The 21715-nt window shown below is 39.7% G+C and overlaps 1 protein-coding gene across 2 annotated transcripts in view; it reads left to right on the top strand.

Moving 5' to 3' along the window:
* The window catches only part of RAB3C (RAB3C, member RAS oncogene family), a 379873-nt gene that overhangs the window by 344847 nt on the left and 13311 nt on the right, over positions 1 to 21715 (top strand). For both annotated transcript variants that reach the window (XM_072605576.1, XM_072605575.1), the window contains exon 4: positions 3575 to 3699. In XM_072605576.1, the coding sequence (XP_072461677.1) occupies positions 3575 to 3699 (125 nt within the window). The remainder of the gene's footprint in view (positions 1 to 3574; positions 3700 to 21715) is intronic.

Raw genomic sequence — 21715 nt, 5'->3', positions numbered from 1 at the left:
ATGAAATCCATTAATCTCACTGTGATTAACTGTAAATCCCCAAGGATTGGTTTTTTTTTTCAAGAATCTAGCAATATCTAATTCCTCTCCACGGGTAACAGTGTGTGATGCACCCCTCCCTACTCCCTTTAAAAATGTGCATCTCTAATCAACAAATATCCATGGCAAAGCCTCATTAGTGCACATTGTTAATTAGGATACCTGTCCCTGGTGAGGCAACATTGCAATATGGCAAATGACCCCCTGCAAGGTATAAAAAAACAGTCTTGGAAATACCCCACACTCATGGGTACTTTTCACACCTGTGCAGAAATTTTCAAAAGAGGTTTTCATATGGTTAAAAGTAAGCATGGTGTTGTATAGGGTGCAATGCTAAAGAAATTTTAACTGCACAAATCTATTTACAGGTCAGCTTCAGAGTATTTTATGACTCTCATGATTAATATTTCAGAGGGTAATGATTTGGGGGAATAATTCATAGTTAGAGACCCAGGCACTCAGAGCTATACTGTGGGGAGATGAGATTGTAGGTTCTTAATTGATGAATCAAAGTGTCTCTCCCTAGTAGGCTTGACCTTGGTGGGAATAAACAATAGACCAGGGTAGGATGGTGAAATGTAAATAATAACAAAGGTCACCCACCTGGGCTGAGTGGGAATTAGAAACTCACCTGTTATTTACCTGATCCTTGCTCTAAGTAGCCTTCTTTCTTGCCTTTTGAAGATTAGAAATGATCCTTGAAGAATGAAACATGATTTGATTGAAACTATAACCTTTCTCTCAATTTGTGAGTAGTTATTCCTGCCGACATCAAGAGTTTCTCTAATTAGAGATGTAATTGTAGCAATTCATTTCCATCTGTATGTTCATTATCAGAGAAATACTAGGAAAACAACCAAAACACAGTTTAAAAAAAATGAACATACTTCTGAATACAAATACCAGCCTAGTTTTTAATCCCCTTGCAGAGTTTATTTGATTAATTGCTTACTTGGTCCCCTTTCATTATTATTTTTGAACAGTAGAGGAAAGAGCATTCACTCTAAGACTTAGAAGAGCCAAATTGAAGCCAGCTCCAATTCTAGCTATGTGACCTTGGTTGAGTCATTTAAATTCATTGGGACTCATCTGCCTCATCTAGAAAATGCGGATAATAATGTTTGCATTATATACTCGTGGGGATACTTAATTGAATAAAACAATAAACATTTATTAAACACCTACTGTGTACAAAACCCTATGTTAGGTGCTGAGGATAAAAATGCAAAAGGGGAGCAATCCCTCCCTTCAAGGGGTTTACTTGCTCCTGAGCAAGGAGCAGAGTCAGAGTTTGACTCCAAATCTACTGACTCTGAAGCCAATGCTGAGGAGAATGGCAAGGAATCCAATTATAAACAGAGAAGTAATTAATTGCTAAATGTTTGGAGGATTTGAGTGGGTAAGGGTATCCAATCTATGATTTCATTGGCACAGAGAATTCCCAACGAGGAAACTCCATTTGTCTACCCAGTTTGACATCTGTTCTAAAAATTAATGTCTTAGAGAATTTCCTGGATGTGGAGAATTAAATAACTCAACCAGCAAGAGACAGACAGTATATATAAGAGGGCAAACCTGAATCCAGGTACTGATTCCAAGGTCTGCTCTCTATGTACCTACCATTCCATGGCTATCTCTAATAACAAGGAGGTGGGGGGGGGTTGGGAGGGAGAAGTGAGGGACAGGCAGGAAGTGTCTCCTGTAAAAGGCAGTAGCTGAGCTTTGTCCAACAGGAGAAACACACATATTGAAAACCTTTAAGCATCATATAAATGAATTGTTATTATGCTAATAGTAATCAGTATAGTATCATCAAGATAAGTGGTGTCTACAGAATTCGAAATAAAAGATTTAGCATTCATTGCCTTAGTACTCATCACAAAAACATATTCTGGCAGCAGCAAGGGTGACCGCTCTCTTCCTCCCCAATGGCATATTCATATTTTATTGATTTTAAAAACATAAATTATTTCCATTTGCTTTCTAAATAAAATATTTCAGGATCTTGTTAAAAATTGCAACTTAAATACATACAGATAGATAGAAAGATGCATGGCTACATAGATAGATAGATACCTAGATAGTAGGCAGATAGATGGATGATTTAAATGATCCTAACCTCTTACCATGGGGTACCTGGGAGGTACAGTGGATGGACAGAGTGTTAGGTCTGGATGATTTCATAAAATAGAATAACTTTCTTTTTTTATCTCCTTGCATTAGTTGTATAATTCCTCAGCCCAACTCTCGGGAGAACAAGAAGTCTAGCGTAGCAGAAAGAATATTGGCTTTAGAGTCAGTGAATCTAGATTGAAATCCTGCCCCTGCTCCTTACTCCCTGTGTGGCCTTGGGTAAGCCATGCAACTTTGTAGTATTTCAGTTTCCTGGTCTGTAAAATGAGGGTGAGACTTCCTGTGTCTCTTCTAGGTCTGACGTTCTACACTCTCTCCTTCTAGTCCTAACAGAGATAAATTTCACTTCTCACATGTGATAATCGGTTATTGTTGTTCAATTGTGTTCAACTGTTTATTAACCCTTTGGGGGTTTTCTTGAAAGAGATCTTGGAGTGGTTTGCCATTTCCTTCTCTTGCCTATTTTACTGATGAGAAAACTGAGGCAAATAGGATTAAGTGACTTGCACGGAATCACACAGCTAATAAGTAACTGAGGCCATCTTTGTACCCAGGAAGTTGAGTCTTCCTGACTCCAGGTCTGGCACTCTATCCCACTGTCCCACTTAGCTGCCCCAAATGTATACGTGTGTGTCTGTGTGTGTAATCATATGTGTACTTATACATACACATGAATATATGTATGTAAAACATATGTGCGTGTGTATATTTATATGTAAAGATCATATTATATATGTATGTGTGTGTCTATACATATGTATATTTTGTGTGAATCAACATCCTGTGATTTTAATTAGCTCCCATCCAAGCAACAAAATAAAGGGGGAAGGGTGAGGGGCCAGTCTGGTGTGATATACTTTATCTGAGGCTATTTTTTAAATTAGATATAATGTAATTATGAGTTAAAATGCCAACACAGTACAGCGTCTTTGTTACTTGTCTACAGCATATCCTGGTTTTATTTTATATAAACTGAAAGTAATTTACTTGTCATTTCATAGTATTCATATTTTTTTTATTATCCTGGATACTCTAAGTTTAATTTACCTTAGAAGATTAACCCCCTAGTGTGATAAAAAATGAAATGAAATTTGTGTGTGGTGGGATGAAAAAGCAATAGCAAACTTTTGGGTTTTGTAAAGAAAAGGAGTCTTATTACTAGTATAGCTTATGTAGCAAGGGCATCAAGATAACACTGAGCTCCTCTAGATTTATTTTTTATGCATTCATTTACTTTTGAGCCTTTTAACGGCTGAATTACAGATCAAGCTAATTTAATCTAAATGTCAGAAGTTGTCTTGAGTTTCATTTCCCCTGCCATTACAATCTCTGACGTTTGTTTCTTGTCTTTTTCAGTCATGCTTTCCCCTGACTTTTTTTAATTGTGTTCCTTCTCTTTTAGGTCAACTCAAATCAAAACATACTCTTGGGATAATGCCCAGGTTATCTTGGTTGGGAACAAATGTGACATGGAAGATGAGCGGGTCATCTCAACAGAGAGAGGCAAACATTTAGGAGAGCAGCTCGGTAAGAAATCAACCAATGAGAGAGCTTTGTTGTTCACAGCATCTCACCCAAGGAGCATCAGCACTAATTGTCAGGGTGGATTAAATGAAATTTACTACCCAGACAGTGGAAAGCTATGCATTCTCAGCAAGTGATCATTGACTTTTCTTCAATCTTTCTTAATCTTATTCAAGCCTAATTCACAAAGAGAAAAAAATGGCTAGAATGGTGCAAATGAGATCCCATAGGTAAAGTGCTTTATAAACCAGAAAGCTATAAAATTGTGAGCAATGCTTACAATTATTATCTATTAAATAGTACAAGACCCAGATGAAGACCTCCAGCTTTTCGTAAGACCTCTGTGAAAGGGAACACAGATGAAAGCTTGTGGGTGGATTGTGCTGGAACCAGATTCTACAGGCTCAAGAGAGCTAGTAGTTAAATTTTTGGTGTATGCATTTGTTGTTGTTCAGTCATTTCAGTGGTGTCTGATTCTTTGTGACTCCAATTGGGGTTTTCTTGGCAAAGATATTGGGGCGATTTGCCATTTCCTTCTCTAGCTCCTTTTACAGATGAGGAAACAGACTAGAAAGGTTAAGTGACTTGCCCAGGTTCACACAGCTAATAAGTGTCTGAGGCTGGATTTGAACTAAAAAAAGATAAGCTATCCAGGCCCAGCCTTCCAGACCTGGCTCTCTACCCAGTTCCCCACCTACCTGCCCTGAGTATGAGCATTTACACCTCAGATATCTTCAAGCACTGCACATCAAGGCTTGATTTCTTGTTTTATAGATTGTGTAGACTTAAGAAAGTGATGAATGTTGTGTTCATAATAATGCAAATTAAATTTGAAATTATGTGAATATTTTCTTTTTGGAGAACTGGCTGTTAAACATTTACCAGAATACCACTGATTGTGATCCATAATGGTAAAGGTATTAGCCACTTGAGTGAGATAACAGATTCAGTGAAGGATATTTACAGGATGTATTCTTCTCTTGCTCCTCTTTAACAATAACTATGTCCACTTTTATTGCTGCATCCCCTGCCCACCTACCATGATCTGGCACAGATACTCTGGCTGATTAGAGTTGCTCCCAGACCACATCACAAGATATACTTTCTTGTAAAGATAAGATGAAGGGGAAGCTGCCAAAGAAGGGGAGAGAAAAAGGATATTGGTACAAAGTGAGAATCCAGATGAATGTATTCATTCAGCCCACATTCATCATTTATCAAGTGCCTACTATATACTCAGTGTTGTGCTAACCCTTTGTTAAGTGGAGAATACAAAAAGGCTTTATGTACTATACATGCAACTCTACTAAGAATGCAAAGGTGCTACCTATGCCCTTCCAACATATAAAGATATCTTCATTCTTACAGGACTTTGGAATCTTGGATTAATTACAAATAACAACAAAACAAAAAACCTTTGCTGAGCCCCTGGATAACCTTTAAAAGGAGAGTCCCAAAATGATCATGGCAATCACCTATATTCTATAAGCTGCTCAGTGAAAAATTACCGAGAAGTTCCTGAGATCAAAAGGCAGGAATGTTTTATGTCCCTTGCAAGTTCCCCCAATTGTTTCTAATTGATCTTTTTTGCTCTGGGTTCAATAAAAAATCAGTGGTTGCCATAGCAACCATTATATGATGCTCTCCTAGAGAGAATTGTACCTCCTTTCATGTGGCTTAGTCTTTCTCCCCCCAAGACTGTACATGCCTTTATTAACTGAAATGAGAGATGAAGATTAATGCAAAGCAGACACTGAACCTTATGGTTTCCAAAGTCAAGGTTTAAGCATTTGTCATCTTTAAAATCACACAGGTAAACCCCATGACAAAGAGTGTCATTAAAAAGGAGACTGTTTAAAAGGAAAAGAAAAGTTATTTCCAAGTCTTGGCATATGACTCAAAATAGAAATTCTCTGTGGATCTCCTTTTAACTCATTCTATGTAAGGAATAATCCTTTATAATACATGTTTTCTTTCATTTTTGTCCATATAGCATCATACACTACAAGGAAAGTACCTGACAGCCAAATTGCAACTGAGTTCTTTCAGATTATTTAGTCTTACCATAAAATATGTCTGAGGGAGAGGCGTTGCTTTCTTTCTCCCAAGTTTTCCAAATCCCACCGCTTAAGAGACTGACAGACTTAGGTTGGCATCTGTCAGTAAAGTCTAAACCTGGACCTTAAAAGATCCCTTAGGTTTGTAGTGGGACTAAGGAAGGTGTTCTTATTCTATTGTTGATGGATCCTCAGCAGGGTCATTGGATAGATTTCGGGATGTTCATGAATTTGATGGGGAAAAAATCCATCTTTATTTCAATATAACTGGTTTTCTTCATAATCCTATGTACTTTTAAAACTGTTCATTTACAAGCATGATTCTGAGAAAGCATCCATAGGCTTAACCAGACTGCCACAGTGGTACATAATACAAAAAGAAGGTGAATAAACTCTGAGATAAGGGTTTAAAAAATCATATTTTCATCGCCTGGAGTACTCATCAATTCTCTCTGGTTCAGATTACCTCTAATGGTACAAAGCAGATAGTTATTTTCTTCCGCCCTGAATTGATATTTCCATCCCTTGTTAGAGCATTTCCCGGAGCTCAGACCTTGGCTCTTTTCTTTCTACTCTTTCTCCCTCTGAGAACTAAATCACTTTTATGGATTTATCTCTCACTTTTTGGAGAATACTTCCCCCAAATTAGATCTCTGATCCTTGCCTCCTGAGCATCAGCTCAATATCTGTAGCTGCCTAGGAATACATTGCCATGTGACTGTCATTTCATTTCTGAAATTCAGCATGCCTGGAGTCAAACTTGCCATCTTCCTTCCTTCTGCCCAGCCAATTTCCCCTCTTTAACTCTTTCTTTCAGTGGTCCAATCAGTTTCCTACTAGCCTACACTTTAAATCTTTTTCTCCCCCATATCTATGTTGATTTTCCTCTTTCCTCCTTCTTTCTTTCCTCCCCTCCCTCCCTCTCTTCCTCCCTCCCTTCCTTCCTGCCAGTGCTCTGCCCAAAGGGAATGTACATATTCATCTCTGAAACTTTTATTTTTATAACCCCAAATCACTCTGGCTTTCATTGACTCTGACAAGTTATTGTCAGAATGAATGTAAATAGCAATTGTTTCCATTTGGGCCAGAAACCCTGAGGGTCTTCCCCTCCCAGATCAATTTTTTTTTTTTCCGAGTAGGTAAAGAAACTATTCTCTGCCTCATTTCTTATAAAGCCTCAATCACTGAATGGGCATTGTTTCAGTCAAACTGAGACCTGTTCAGGACCTTAGCTTGAAAGGGCCAAGGTCTCTTACCACATCCTGGGCCCTCTCCAGCCCTTCTGATCTGTATCTCACCACTGGACCCAGATGGCTCCAGAGGAGAAGGTGAGGCTGGTGACTTTGCACAGCCCTGCCTCACTTAAATCCAATTCACTTGTAAGTCATGGCATCACCTTGTTGATGTCACGGTTCTCTTCAAGAATGAAGGACAATCAAAAACATGGAGCACCATTTCTTAACTATTTTTCTTCCATAATATTTTCCATTTTCAGATTGGAGCAGTACTAGCTTCCCTTTGGCCTTTAGTGTAGTTAGGCTACAGCCTGGCTGTGTAAGGGTGGAAAGGTGGAGAGGGCATGGCAGCAGCAGGTGGAGACAGGTAGGGTCAGACTACACCAGACCTTTGTGGTGCTTCTTCTCCAGTCAGAGACTAAGCAATTTACTTCAAAAAAATTTTCCTTGAGGAAATAACAGAGCCTTCTGATAGCATCTCTTCTGGTCTATAAGTTGTCACTTTAGTTACCACACCCTTGGGTCCTTGTTTGGGGTTAACGATTTTTCTTTCACAGACTTCATTTTCCTGTCCTATGCAGATAACACCTACCGCGCCAATTGTTAAAGGAGAGGTGGCTCGGGAGGCACCAGAGAGGGAGCAAGAGCTTTGCTAGCAGGTGTCTAGCAGGTTCACTCATGATCTGGGCAGCCAGAAGGACAGCACTGGAGTCATAATAAGGAGTTAAATAAGCTTACTTTATTCTAGTCTTCTCAAGAGGGTTGCTGATAATGGAAGCACCCACTGCTACAGCATCCCCTCTTCTAACAGGAACAGGCAAGAATGGAGTAGAAGCTACAACTCCTAAAGGTCCGCTTAGTTGCTTTGGGGGCCAGTCAAGAGTAACACTCATTAACAAATCCCCCCAAGCCTTGATGGGGGGCGGTCAAGGCATTCACATCATTCCAGCTTGCGCATTCCCCACTAAGCCTCCGTGGGAGCCAGTTGGGGCAAGCACACATGCACATTCCCCTTGTGCATTCCTATTCTCCTCTTACTGACCAGTGCCCACTTGATTTTTAGGGCAACAGACAAAGAAGGCAATTTGCCAGCAATAGCCCCAAATGTTTACATTATCTCTTCATTAAATCTCACTGTGCAGTCACAGAGGATATTTACAACCGTAAGCCCAAGTGTTTATATCATTTATCATTATCTAATGCTGCACAAGTGTGATGGAGATGTTTACAAACCATGAGCCTGGAAGCTAGAGACTATTATGGCCATGGAGCTAGAACTAGTATCTACAATCCTGGGAACTATTATCTAAAAAAGAATAACAAAATTCACTTTACACACACTAAAATCCACCTTACATACACTCATTTGGAGAAATTAAAAGTATAGCTCTTACTCATAGTTCAACATTACATATGTGATTTTAGGTGACTCCCTTTACCTAACTGGACCTCAGTTTTCTCATTTGTAAATTGAGAGGATTAGATTCATTAATCCTCTGGTGCTTTTTGCTCCAGAATAAGAAAAGCCACTAGAAAGTGACTAGATCACCATTAAGGATGCTATATCTTCATATTCAGCCTTATTCAGATATATAAGTTCTCTCAAAATCGGTATCCTAGCAACTCCCAACAACCAACCAACAAGTATTTATTAAACACCTATTATGTGAAAGGGACTGTTTAGGGCCTGGAGATGCAAGGACAAAGAATGAAGCAATCTCTACTCTCAAGAAGCTTACTTTCTGATGGGGGAGACAAGTGTAAGTACATGCCATATGTAGCATAAATATAAAGTGAATAAATTCAACAGAACTCTTTACAAGTAGGGAAGGGACTAACATTTTTGAGCCTTAGGAAAGGTTTCATATAGAAGACGATGCTTGAGCATCTTTAAGAGGAGTCTACAAGTGACACTGAGTCCCAGTGTTCTCTATCAGGTTGCTTTACATGCAACTCATTGATATAGTGATTCTCTCTGGGCCTCCTCCACCCTTCCACTCCCCTCTAGTGTTCTTCCCTCTATTCTGTTAATGCTACATCTTCAGTTGTTACTGCTATCCATGAAGGAGGAAGTCTCTATGGTCATTCAGATTGACATTCCGTGAATGCAGCATTAAGAAAATTTTAAAAAAAATCCATAGTCCTGATCCTACCTTGAATCCTATCTTTATTTCTGCCTAAGGCTTAAAAGGTACATAACCTAGTGAAAGATTTTATTTATTTTTTTCCAAGTGAGAGAGCTAATTAGGAAATCTGAAAAGAGGAACATTACCCTGAAGCTCATTTTTATAAAACCTAACCCACCTTCTTCAAGTCTATAAGACTCTGGTCTCCAGCAGATTTTTATTATTATCTTTAAAATCTTAATTTTATTGCTTGTCAAAGGCTAGAGATTACCAAATCCTAGAGTCCTACTAATGCAATTTAAAAGCTCCTAAAGGCTTGTCTGCCAAGACATGTTGCCATTATTTTCACTGACTCATGCTCTAGCTAACTGAGCATTCTCAGGGGATTTTGGAAAATTAGGCAGATTTTAATCTCTGTTGGTTTAAGTACGGTCCTGCCTGAGGGCAGTAGAACAGGCGAAATTACATCTTTAGGTCCTTATCAGCCTTAGGATTAGGACTGTGGCTGCTGTGGAGTGCCAGGCCTAGAGGCCTGAGGGCTACCCGAGTCTTACCTTACCTCTATCGGAGGTCTTCGGCTGGCCAAACCAGATGCTCGTATGAGAGAAAGGACGTTCCAGAGTCAAACAAGGGTTGAGCTTTATTTCAGGGTCTAGTTACAAGTGCAGGGGAATTCTTCCTTAGGAGGGAGAGAGAAAGATCTCCCAAGGAGGCAAAGATCTTACAATAAGAGATTGGAAGTAGAAGTATAAGTGGGGAGAGAGGGGGAGGGGAGAGAAGAAAGAGGAAATGCGGAGCCTTCTGTCCACACACGTGGCCCCTCCGCCCAAGAGCGCTTTCAGGCTTTCCTGATCCTACTTAAGCTCTCCAGCAGCATAGTTTGCATCTGAATACCGTGCTGTTAGATAACAATAGTGTGCCCAGATCCGGGACAATCTCGAGGGCGGGGAGAGCTCTCTCCCATCACGTTTCTCACGGGAAGAGGTGGAAATACACGAGATAGCTCGGTTCACCTCGATTCCCAGTTGTTTCCTGGGGGGCCTCGTGAGAACTCTAAGATTTAGAAGTTCCCACCTTTACCCGCCCAAGACTGTCCACATGGAATTGAGCTTCCATCCCCAGCAGTGGAGTATTATGATCATCGGAGAATCTGCACATTTATCCCAGCAGCAAGTATGGTAGCTAGAGAGCTGGTTTCCAAACTAGTAAGGATGTGTTTCAAGTGCTTCCTGATATTAATTGACAGTATGACCCTGGGAAAGTCATTATCCCCTCTAGGCAACTGTCTAAGATGAATATAAGTTACAGAGAAGGTACAAACCCACAGTGGCAGGCATTTCTTCATTCAGTGACATCCTATGTCAATGAAATCAGAGATCCCATCTCTATCCATATCCTCTCAACAACTCCAGCCAGGCTAACCTAGGATTCTTCTAGCTTGGCCCCTCTAACTTTATAACTGTTTTTTCTCATGTGTTCCCAACCTATTAACCATTTTTCCTCTTCAAGATCTTCACTGACAGTACCCAAGCATCTGAAAAACCCTTGTATCTCTATAGTGATTTCCAACCTCACAGCCATCACCATGCCTCCACCTTGAAAGAGCCCTGTTTCTTTATTCCATCCCTTAAATATTCCAATTTTCCATTGATATTCACTATTTCATCAGGCCAGGCCCTATTTCTTCACTCCCCCAGTGTCCCATAGACTTCTTATTTCACTAAATTTCTTCTCCTTCCTATATAGTCTTCCATCTCACATCAACCTATTATTCTGAGTTCTCACTTGCCCAAATGCTTCACTAGCATCAAAATTCTCTCTAGCAACCCTATTTATACACCTGCATCCTTTAATGGTCACCCTCTGTTCCTCCCCACAGATGTTGCCTGGTATTTTTATTTGTCTTTAATTGACTCCCTATTATAATTCCAGATCTTTTGTTACTTTCCTCAAATCCTCCAAATTCACATCACTCCCTTTCCCTCTCCCACCCAACCCATAACTTTATCTCCTACTTTTCTGAGATGATGAGGATTTATCAAAAGTTACTTTATCCATTTTATTCATCCTTGTTTAGATAAGATAACCAGTATTCTTGTCCCTCCATTTGGGCCCTTTTCCCAAAGTAGATCTATTCTTTCTTCTTTGAAAAGTACCTATTCTCATTGGTTATTCAATCAGTCAATTAAACACCAACTATATGACAGGCACTATGGTAAGCATTGGAAATACAAAGAATGGCAAAGATGTCCCTGCATTCAAAATCTAATGGGGGATATAGCATGTGAACACCTATTACAAGTAAGGTATATACAGTAGAAATAGGAAATAATCAGCAGGGAGAATACACTAGAACTGAGAGTGACTGGAAAGGTTTCCTGTAGAAGGTTGAATTTCAGCTAGGACTTGAAGGAAGTAGGACGTAGAAATGGGGAGGAAGAGCATTCCTGTCATAGAGGACAGCCAACAAAAATGCCTGAAACTCAGAGATTGAATGTCATGTTGAAGGAAGAACAAGGAGGTTGGTATTACCGTATGGAAGAGTACAGTCAGAACATAAGGTGTAAGAAGATTAGAAAGGTAAGACAGGGTTGGAGTAGGTTATGAAAGGCATTGAATGCCAAACAATTCAAAAATCAGTCTATGCATGTGACTTCCAAGTATACAGATCCTGACCTAACCTCTCTCCTGAACTCTAGACCTCTATCTGCAGATGTCTGCTGGGCATCCCCTACCTGTACATTTCCTCCATACCTTAAGTTCAGCATATCCAAAAACTGAATGCATCATCCCTCCTTCCAGCTGTCCAATTTCTATTAATGGCACAAAATCTTAGAATCATCTTTGACTCCCCCACGTCTAATAAGTTGCCAAGTTTTATTATTCAGTCTCTAAAATATCTCTTCTCTCCACAGGCACGGTCATCATTCTAATTTAGATTCCCCTCACTTTTCTACTAGATTATTCGAATAACCTCTTATTCAGTCATCCTTTTTCTGACCTCTCCTATCTCCAAACGATCCTTCACATAACTGTTAAATTAATTTTTCCTGATGAACAAACCTTATCCTTTAGTTTGCCTACTGTAGAAACTTTAGTGATTTTCAGTCACATACAGTGAGGAAAAAACAAACTCCATAACCTGGCATATAAAAGTCTCCATTAGCTGGATCTATATACCTCTCTGACTTTATTGTACCCCACTGTCTTAAAAATATTCTGTGTTTCAGTCAAACCGGGCAATAAGCTGTTCCTTAATCTTACCCAACACTCTAACCCTGTATATTTATAGAGACTGTATCCCATAACTAGAATGTACTCTGTCCTCATCTCTGCCTCTTGACAGCCTTCCCTTCTTTCATAACCCAGTTCAGGTGCCTCCTCCAGAAAACCTCTCTTATCTCTTGAAAATCTCTGTCATTCTGTCTCTGTCTCTCCCTATCTCCCTCTCTCTCTCTCTCTCTCTCTCTCTCTCTCTCTCTCTCTGTCTCTGTCTCTCTCTTCTCTGTCTCTCTGTCTCTGTCTCTCTGTGTCTCTGTGTCTCTGTGTCTGTGTCTGTCTGTCTGTCTGTCTGTCTGTCTGTCTCTCTCTCTCTCTCTCTCTCTCTCTCTCTCTCTTCCTTTCTCTCTTTCTCCCCTTTCACCCTCAGATTTCTCCTTCAACCCATCACATTTCACTACATATCATTCAGTTTTAGGTCATATCTTGCTGTGGACTCCTTGAGGGCAGGAGATATATCAGTTTTCACCTTTGTATACTCATCACTCAGCACAGTATACATTGTAGGTGATTAGCAAAAGTTATAAAATGCATTTGTTAAATTGGTCCATCTCCATCCCTTGCTGACTGACACCTTGGATATCAACACTCTTAATATCTCTTACTGCTTAAGAATCCATCTGCCTACCCACTCTTCTCTTACTCAGTGGTAATTCCCACATTCACCCTTTTCAGTGACTCAGTTACTGAACCTCAGCCCCTAAAGGGCCCCTCATTCTAAACCTTCACTTGTTCTCTTGCCCTTTTTACCAAACTGTCTCAATGTTTTCTTCATCTTGATTTGTTTTATGCCTCTCCCCATTCCTAGCCCACTTACCCTATCTACTCCTTTTCCTTCAGTTCCTTTAGCCCAGTCAGACCCTAGTTTTCCCTCTATCATTTAAATACCTCTCTTTTCAGAATCAGACAGGACAATACCACCTTTTCTTCTTTTCTTAGCCTGAATGTTCCCTTCTTCTTAGCTCTTGATCCCTAAATCACTTTCCTCTTTGACTGGCACCTGGATTTCAGGCTTCCTCTTCACCTCTCTCTTGCCTTCATTCCTTAGATTTCATCATCCACCTTGTTCCTGCTTCTAATGTCCTGACCTTTTTTGGGCTTTTCAAAAACCATGACCTAAAATTCTTCCACTAGGATAGTCATATCTTAGACTTCACCATCATTCACCTTACTTTCAATAATCTGAACTCTGAAAGTCTTCTCTATCCAGTCTCCTATCCTTCCACACCTGTTCTTTGCCCCATCATAATCCTTGGTTTTCCTGTTTGTCAACAATGTTCCAGCCTTCCTTTCCTCCTTACCCAGATTTGGCCCTTTTGTCAGTCAATGAAATCATCCCCTCTCTTCTAGCTCTTTCCTAATCTCTGGCATCCTTTACTTTTTTTTTTTTTTTGCCAGTTATCCCTGATAGTACTCAACCATAGGTCAGCCCTAATGTCTGGGTCCTCTCCTCCTACTCCCAGGATGACTGAGTCTTCTACACATTCATGTCATCTCATCTTAACTGGACTCTCACTTGCTATACAAAAATCCTTTCATCCCTGTGTTATTGGCTACCATACTCTGTACAGCATCTGTTCCAAATTTTCTTTCTTTCTCACAACCTCTCCCCTAACTCTATCTCTTCTCTATTCACTTTCAGCAGATGACTTCATCTCCTATTTACTGAGAAGTTGAGATAGTCTGATATAAATTCCTTTACTTCCCTAAATCTTTCAATATTTCTACTCATTCTATCTTTCATCCTTCCATTACTTTCATAGAAAAGGATATTCCTCATCCTTGCCCAAAACCATCCCTTCCACCTAAACCTTTGATCTCATTTCCTTCCCATCTCTTAATCATCTTGCATGGATTTCCAATCTTCTTCTATGCATTTTCTATCTCTCCTTTTCTAGTACTTTCCTTTCCTTTGCTTATTAATAGGCTCAGATCTTTCCTAGCCTAAAAATACTTTCCCTTGACCCTACAGTCCCCTAAAGCTATCATCCTACTCTAAACTTAGAGAAAAAGAATCACCTATTCATTGCCTCTCCTTCCTCAGTCCCTTGCCATCTAATTTTCACTCCTACCACTTTAACAGAAATAACTTCCTCCAAGGTCAACCACTAACCCTGTCCTTAATAGAAATGACATTGAAGAAAATAGAGATAGATCAATTGAACTAGACCACATATGGATGTGGTCTGTGCTGGAGTAACAATATTTTGAGGGCATTGACGTATTGATTCTCAAAGTATCTGAAAGAGCCAGGAAAAAATAATACATGATATTTCTACCCGAAGAAAAGTAGGAGAAAAAATGTCATTAACTAACAACTCATATGCTGACTACAAGATATTTGTGAGATTAATCAATACATGTATCAAGAGTATTCATTCACAAATGACATTCTAAAAAAAGACTATATCTTTGAGGTCACACATTTGACTGAAAGGTACAGAGAATACAGCATCCCAATGTGTTTGTTATTTTTTTAACCTTAAAAAAGCATTTGATTTAGTAAAGAAAAATATTGTCTTAAAAGTTCTGTCGTGAGGAGTCCCCTGTGCAGGAGTTAAAATAATTCTTTGATAATAGAAAATATTTTTACCGACATTCCTCTCAACAATAAGGTGAGACAGGTATAAAACAGAAGATATATGCTCACTAAGATATTGACTAGTATCATGGAGAATGTCCAGTACAGAGTCCCTATAGAAAGGGAGGTCCTCTAGATCAGTGATGTCAAATTCAAATAGAAACAGGGAGCACTAAACTGTACATCCCTGAAGACCACATATTGACTTAAAAAACCTCATAGTTACATTATCTATGTTCTATTCTATTTTGATTTTTTAGTATGCAGTTGAATGAACAGTGGAGAGAGCAGTACTATTAATACCTTAGAGAGACACTGCAAATGAGTACAGAACTGAATAGGAGAGAGGATTGCATTGAATTTGGGAAACTGCATTGCTTTTAATGGCCACAACTCCTTTTCCTGAGAAAATGGTTCATCTCTTTAAGTCCAATATTAGATCCTATATGACTGTGAATAATGGGACACCAGAGACACATATGATAAGTATAAATATGCATCAATATGTTATCAGTGAAGAATGACATGCCGGAAAGTATGTGAGAGATATGATCAGAGTTATAGAACTATGCTAGGAAGTAAGTTGGTCATGCACTGAGAATGGATGAAAACACATTTCGTAAGCACTAACTATATCCCAAGCACTGTGCTAAGGGATGGGGCTATGAATAATAAAAATAATAATAAAACATAAACAGCCCTTGCCTTCAAGGAGTTTATAGCCTAAAGTGGAGACAATAGACATAGGGCAGCAGTGGCCAGGAGAATAATTCTGCCCTGAAACATCACAGAGAAGGTAAGCAAGCTCATACAGGAATAGATTGGCACATCCCATCCAGGAACAATGGTAGAGCTAAAATGATTGATTATAGTTCATCGTTCTTGAACTGGAGGGAGGTAGAATAAGGAAAAACTCAGTAACAAGGTGGTAAGCAAGGTTGTAAAAGAGAGGTCTGAAGAGTGACAAATGAAGTGAAGCATGAAAACTGAAGTTCCTGAAGTAGTAGTCTGGGAAATTCACAAACCAAGCTGGTCAGCAGGGTCCAAGAAGGTAAATTTCATGGGCAAGAGATACCCAGAGAGTGGGGAATAAAAGGATACTTTTATATCTGTATTCCCAGTGGGCAGCTAGGTGATGCAATGGATGGAGCATCAGTGCAGGAGTCAGGAGGACCTGAGTTCAAATCTCACTTCAGACACTTGACACTCACTAGCTGTGTGACCTAGGGCAAGTCACTTAACCCCAGTTCCTTCATCCTGGGTCATCTCCACTCATCCTGATGAACATCAGGTCACTGGATTCAAATTACTCTGGAGGACAAGTGAGACTGGTGACCTGCACAACCCTACCTCACTCAATATAAAATCAAGTGCAAATCATCTCATTATTTTTCTGATGGCATTTCTTCGCCAATGAAGGATGAACACACACACATATATTCCCAGTACATAATAGTTCCTGGTACATATTAGGCACTTCATAAATACTTATTGTTTGATTGTTAAGCCACATGATGTAATTGTACCCAGGTCTAGAGGACAGAACCCTAGTATGTTAGATAAATACATCCCCTCTCCTCTCTTCTGTAGGATTTATAGGGTAATAGGTCTAACGTCACAATGAAATAAAAAGACATGGACAAGTTGAAATCAGTACCATTTGAGGGGAGTGCCCATATACATGTAATTGATTACAGACATCAAGACAGAGATAGGGACTAAAGCTGTGATTTTGCTGATATAGAGAACTCCCAAATGAGTAAATTCCCTCTACTGAGGTAGGCGGATACTCACCCTGGGATTTATACTCCTTGAGTGTTGCTTAGAGCACTGAAGACTAAATGACTTGTCTGGGGTCACATAGCTAGCATGTGTCAGAGGTGAAAATTAAACTCAGGTCCTCCTGGGTCCAAGGATGGTTCTCTATCCATTACATTGCCTCTCATAGTATCAAAGTATCCCTAAACCCAGGTGCCTTTTTCTGTCTTTATTCATCTTGACATCTCAGTGGTCTTTGACAATATGGACTGTGTTCTCCTTCTTGATACCCTTTCCTCCCTTGGATTCTGTGACATTGCCCTAATCTTTTCCTGACTCTTCTGCTCCCTCCTCTTCTGCTTCAAAGCCCTTAAGATGTGAATGTCCCCCAAGGGTCTGTATTTGGTCTTCTTCTATCTTACCTCTATACTCTCAGCTCTGGAAATCTTATCCATTCCTTTAGGTTCAGTTATTGATCTATGCAGATGACTCACAGAGCTGCTATGTATCTCTACTCTTAGCCCCTTCCCAGCATTTTGGTCCCCTATATTCAGATGCCTACTGAATACTTCTACCTAAAATGTCTCAGCATCTCTAAACTGAACTCACCCAGTGTCATTGACAACATTACCATCCCCAGAGTCATCTAGGCTTTTTAAACTGTATTCATGTTTGAGTCTTTCTTTTCCCTCATATCAAACATCCAACCAGTTGCCAAGACTCATTGATCATACCACTTCAATAGCTCTCATACTCATTCACTCCATTTGACCCACATGCTGTCACCATTCTGATTCAAGCCCTTATCTCTTCTCTCTTAGACTGTTCTAAGAAGCCCAATAATTATTCTCACTGCCTCAGTTTTTCCCCTCCCCATTTCCCTACACTACTGCCAGTCACCTTTCTAGTACACTATTGACATCATCAGTGAGCTACATAGTTCCCTACCACATAAAGGGTAAACTCCAGATAACAGTTGTTTTCAACTCTTTGCAGGTATAGGATGCAAGAAAAGGGTTATCTTTATTCTTTTAAGCCCCATGGCACAGAACTAAGAGCAATGAGTGGGAAAAAGGAAGGGGAGAGGGGTCTGCTATTTACTCTATGAAGGAATGATTTCCTCCCAGCTAGAGCTATCCAAAAGGGGAATTAGCTTCCTCACTCTTCTCACTAGTCATCTTCAAACCAAGACAGGATGACCACCAGGTTTGCATATTAAAGAGTACTTTTTTATTCAGACATGGGTTATACGAAAAATGGCCTCTAAGGAGCCCCTTTCAACCCTGAAATTCAGTGATTCTACTTCAACCCACCCTTTTAGCCTCATTTTCTGTTGCTTCCCTTCACATTCTCTATCTTCCATCACATAGTTTACTTTGCTCATTCCTACTTTCATGATATCTCTAATGTTGTTCTTCATGCCTAGGATGGACTCTTTCCCTGCTTCCCCCTTTTCCCCTGCTCATTCTCTATCTTTTGAAGCCACTTCCTAAAAGTCAAATTTTATTCCATAGCACCATGCTTGAACCTCTCCTCTGTACTTACCCCATATTCCCTTTGATCAGGGATAAAAGATCAGAGCAGCATAGAAATAGCAAAGGTTGTTGGTTTGGGAATCAGAGGGCCTGGGTCCAAATTCTAGCTCTTTAGTCTACTGTGTGACTTGGGGGAGGTCACTGAACCTCTCTGAGACTCAGTTTCCCCATCTGTGAATGAGAGAGTTAGACTACAGTACCTCTAAGGTCCCTTCCACCTCTAGATCTGGGACCCTAGGACTCTCTTCCAACTCTCACTGTGATCCTATTTATTTCCATATCTTTTTCCCCTTTAAATTCTAAGTGATTTAAAGAACATGGAGAACAAGGTTTGTGTCATATTAATTTCTGTATTCTCAGGACCTAATATAATATCACATAGTTATAGAATTTGAAAGTTATAAAGGACCTAAAAGGTGATTTCATCTAACCCATGGACAAAGGAAGCCCCCCATAACCCATCTGACAAGGGATCCTTCATCCTTTACTTGATGACCTCAAAGGAAGGGCTCCCACTACCTCTTCAGGCAGCCCATGCCACTTGAGAACAGTTATTAGGTAGGTAGGTTATTAGGTAGGATTTCCTGACATAAAGCTAAAATTGACTTCTTTGCAGCTCCATCCATCATGTTTTTCCTTCTTGTTTTGTCATCTGGGCCCAGACAAAGCAATTCTAATTCCTCCTTTAAATGTCAATTCCTCAAAAACACAGTGTAGCTTTCATCTCGCCCCAAGCCACATTAAACAAATGTTGGAACTATTAGAAAGCCTTACATGCTCATTGTCAGCTAGAGGGGAGAGGGGAGGGTGTTGGTGAGGGAGGAGGTAAAGACTAGACTTTAAGAGCACCAATAATAATAATACAATAAAAGTGAAAGAAGGAACCAGTCAGAATAAAAACAGCATAAAAAATAAATTAAAAAAAAAAAAAACAAGCTAAGACAGTTAAGTCTGACAGGTTGTTGCAGTTAGGAGATGGCAGATTGACCAGCTGATTGGTGTCCAAGTTGAGTCCCTTGGTACATCAGTGCTGCTGAGCATTTTGGGTACGACAATACAGTTTTGTCAGCACACCCAAGAGATTTCTGGACCTGAGGGACTGATTCACTCTATACAAATTCACCAGAGATTGAATTACAAAACAAAGAGTCAATGAATTAATTTACATTAAGTATTTCAACCTCCAATTGAGATGGAACACTCATGTCAGCTGGCTAGCATGCTCTCTTCCGAGAGAGGAAGTCCGTAGCTCAGTCAGTGTAAGAAGACCAATTGATAGGCTGGAAACAGAGGCAGGAGATACCCGAATAAGTAAAGGCTCCCCAGTAAGGAAGCACCATAGTAGGTAGGGTCATCTTGTTAGATTGTGTGGCTAACATTTCATTTCCATCCCATGGTCCGCTCTTTATTCCTTTAAATACAATAAATGACTACCCCAGGATCTTCTTTCACTCCACTAAATCAAAGACAAGAAAGCTTTAGCATCAGCTATTAAGAAGGAAGGGAGACAGAGAGGAGAGAGAAGGAGAAAGGGAAGGAAGGAGGGAGAGAGAAAGAGGAAGGGAGAAGGAAAGGAGAAAAGAAAAGATGGATTAGGAGAGATAGAAGCATGGGAAGAATGGAAAGAGAAAGAAGGGGAGATGATAGAAAAGCAAAGGAAATGGGGGAGGAGGGAGGGAAAGAGAAAGAGAATGAGAAGAGAAAAATAAGAGAAAGAGAAAGGGGGCAGGGCAGGATGCTAAGGTTAATTTCTTAGTCATTTAGATTGGACCTCTCGGGGCTGTCCATGCCTTGGTAGAAGTCTCATAGTTTTTGTAACAAGTCTTTCCCTAAACCTTCAATGTCATTAACTCATTTAAGTTTTTGTTTTGTTGTTTATGGGAGATGACTGGATCTGGAGGTTTGATTCAGGCTCAAACCCACAAAAAGTGATTTACAAAACAAAATATTATACTGCAGGACATGCATAGTGATCTAAATATTCACGTCCATTATTGTGGAGGACCTGGAATGCCAGATGAAGGATTTGACTTTATTTGACAGGCCATTGTGAAGTCATTTAAAGTTTATGAGAAATGGAATGAAATGATTAGACCTGGTATTATTTTTAGGACCATACATTTAGAGTTAGAAGGGACCTCGAAGGTCAGATAGTCTAATTGTTTCGCTTTATAGTTGAGGAAACTGAGGCCCAATGAGATAAAATGACTTGACTGAGGTTGCACAGGTGACTGGCAGACTGAACCCACATCCTGTGACTCCAACTTTGGCTTATACAGAACTATACAATGGTATATAGGGTAAACTAAAACAGGTTAAAATTGAAAGAAATAAAGAGGAGGATTAATTGGAAGTCTGTGACAGTAGTCTAAGAGGGAGTTAATAGGCTTGAACAGCAGTCTGAGAGAAAATGGATTGGCGGTGGGAAAATAACGGAGACCAATTGAAGATATATTATAGAAGTAGAATCAATAGTTTCTGGAAGCTAATAGAATGTCCAGGTTGAAAGAGAGGGGGTAGTCAAAGATTACTCCGAAGGGTAGATGCTAAGTGACTGGGAGATTATGGTGCCACTGACAAAAATAAGGAAGTTAGGAGGCAAGACACGCTTTAGGGGAAACATGAAGAATTTTTGTTTGGTTATAATAAACTTGGAATGCTGACAGTCTGCTTTGTGCTATAGTGTAAAGAAATCTAGTAAATCACTTTACAAATTTGTGTTTTCTAAAGTTTTGTTAACATCGTCATCATCAATTATTGCTGGAGTGAGAGAATTTTGGTCCAAATTCTGGTTCTCTTGCTGCTGTCTTTGACAAATCAATTCAATAAGCCTTTATTAAGTGCCTACTGTATGCCAGGTGCTGTGTTTAACCTCTCTTGTTCTGCTTTTTTTTCTACAAAATGACAAGGTTAAACTGAATGATTTATGATCCCTTCAAAAAAATCTACAAATTTTGGAGATGCTTGAGAGTCTAGATGACAGTTGTGAATACACAGATTTGAGAATTAGCTACCCAAAGGTGCAGCTGAAAGCTGATTAGCTAAAATCACCAAGGCAGAGTATATAAAGAGAGAAAAAATGGCCAAAGGACAGTGTCTTAGAGATGTGAACACTTAGGAAATGTGAGAGAAAAGAAACAAGTAAAGGAGAAAGTGGAGGTGGAGGAGAGACCTTCAGAGAGGTGGAAAGAGACCTGTCTGTGGCATTAAAAAAGTTCAGGGACGTTAATTTCTGGGTAATTTAATCATTTTTGCTAATAATGCCAGCATTTTCAATTAAAAAGTAAGTGATATTCTCAAATGCCAAAGACCCTCCTGTCAGTGGGCTCATGGCTTATATGCCATTGGAAGAGGGGTGCTCCTGAGAGTGGTGATCAACTCGGCTTGGTTAACAATTAATAAGAAATGGGTTTTACAAAGAGAAGAGAGCTCACTCCAATGAGGGGCT

This window comes from Notamacropus eugenii, chromosome 4 (genome assembly GCF_028372415.1).
Source record: "Notamacropus eugenii isolate mMacEug1 chromosome 4, mMacEug1.pri_v2, whole genome shotgun sequence".
Taxonomy (NCBI): Eukaryota; Metazoa; Chordata; class Mammalia; order Diprotodontia; family Macropodidae; genus Notamacropus; species Notamacropus eugenii.
The sequence above is the reverse complement of the archived record's forward strand: the minus strand, read 5'-3'. Positions and strand labels throughout refer to the sequence as shown.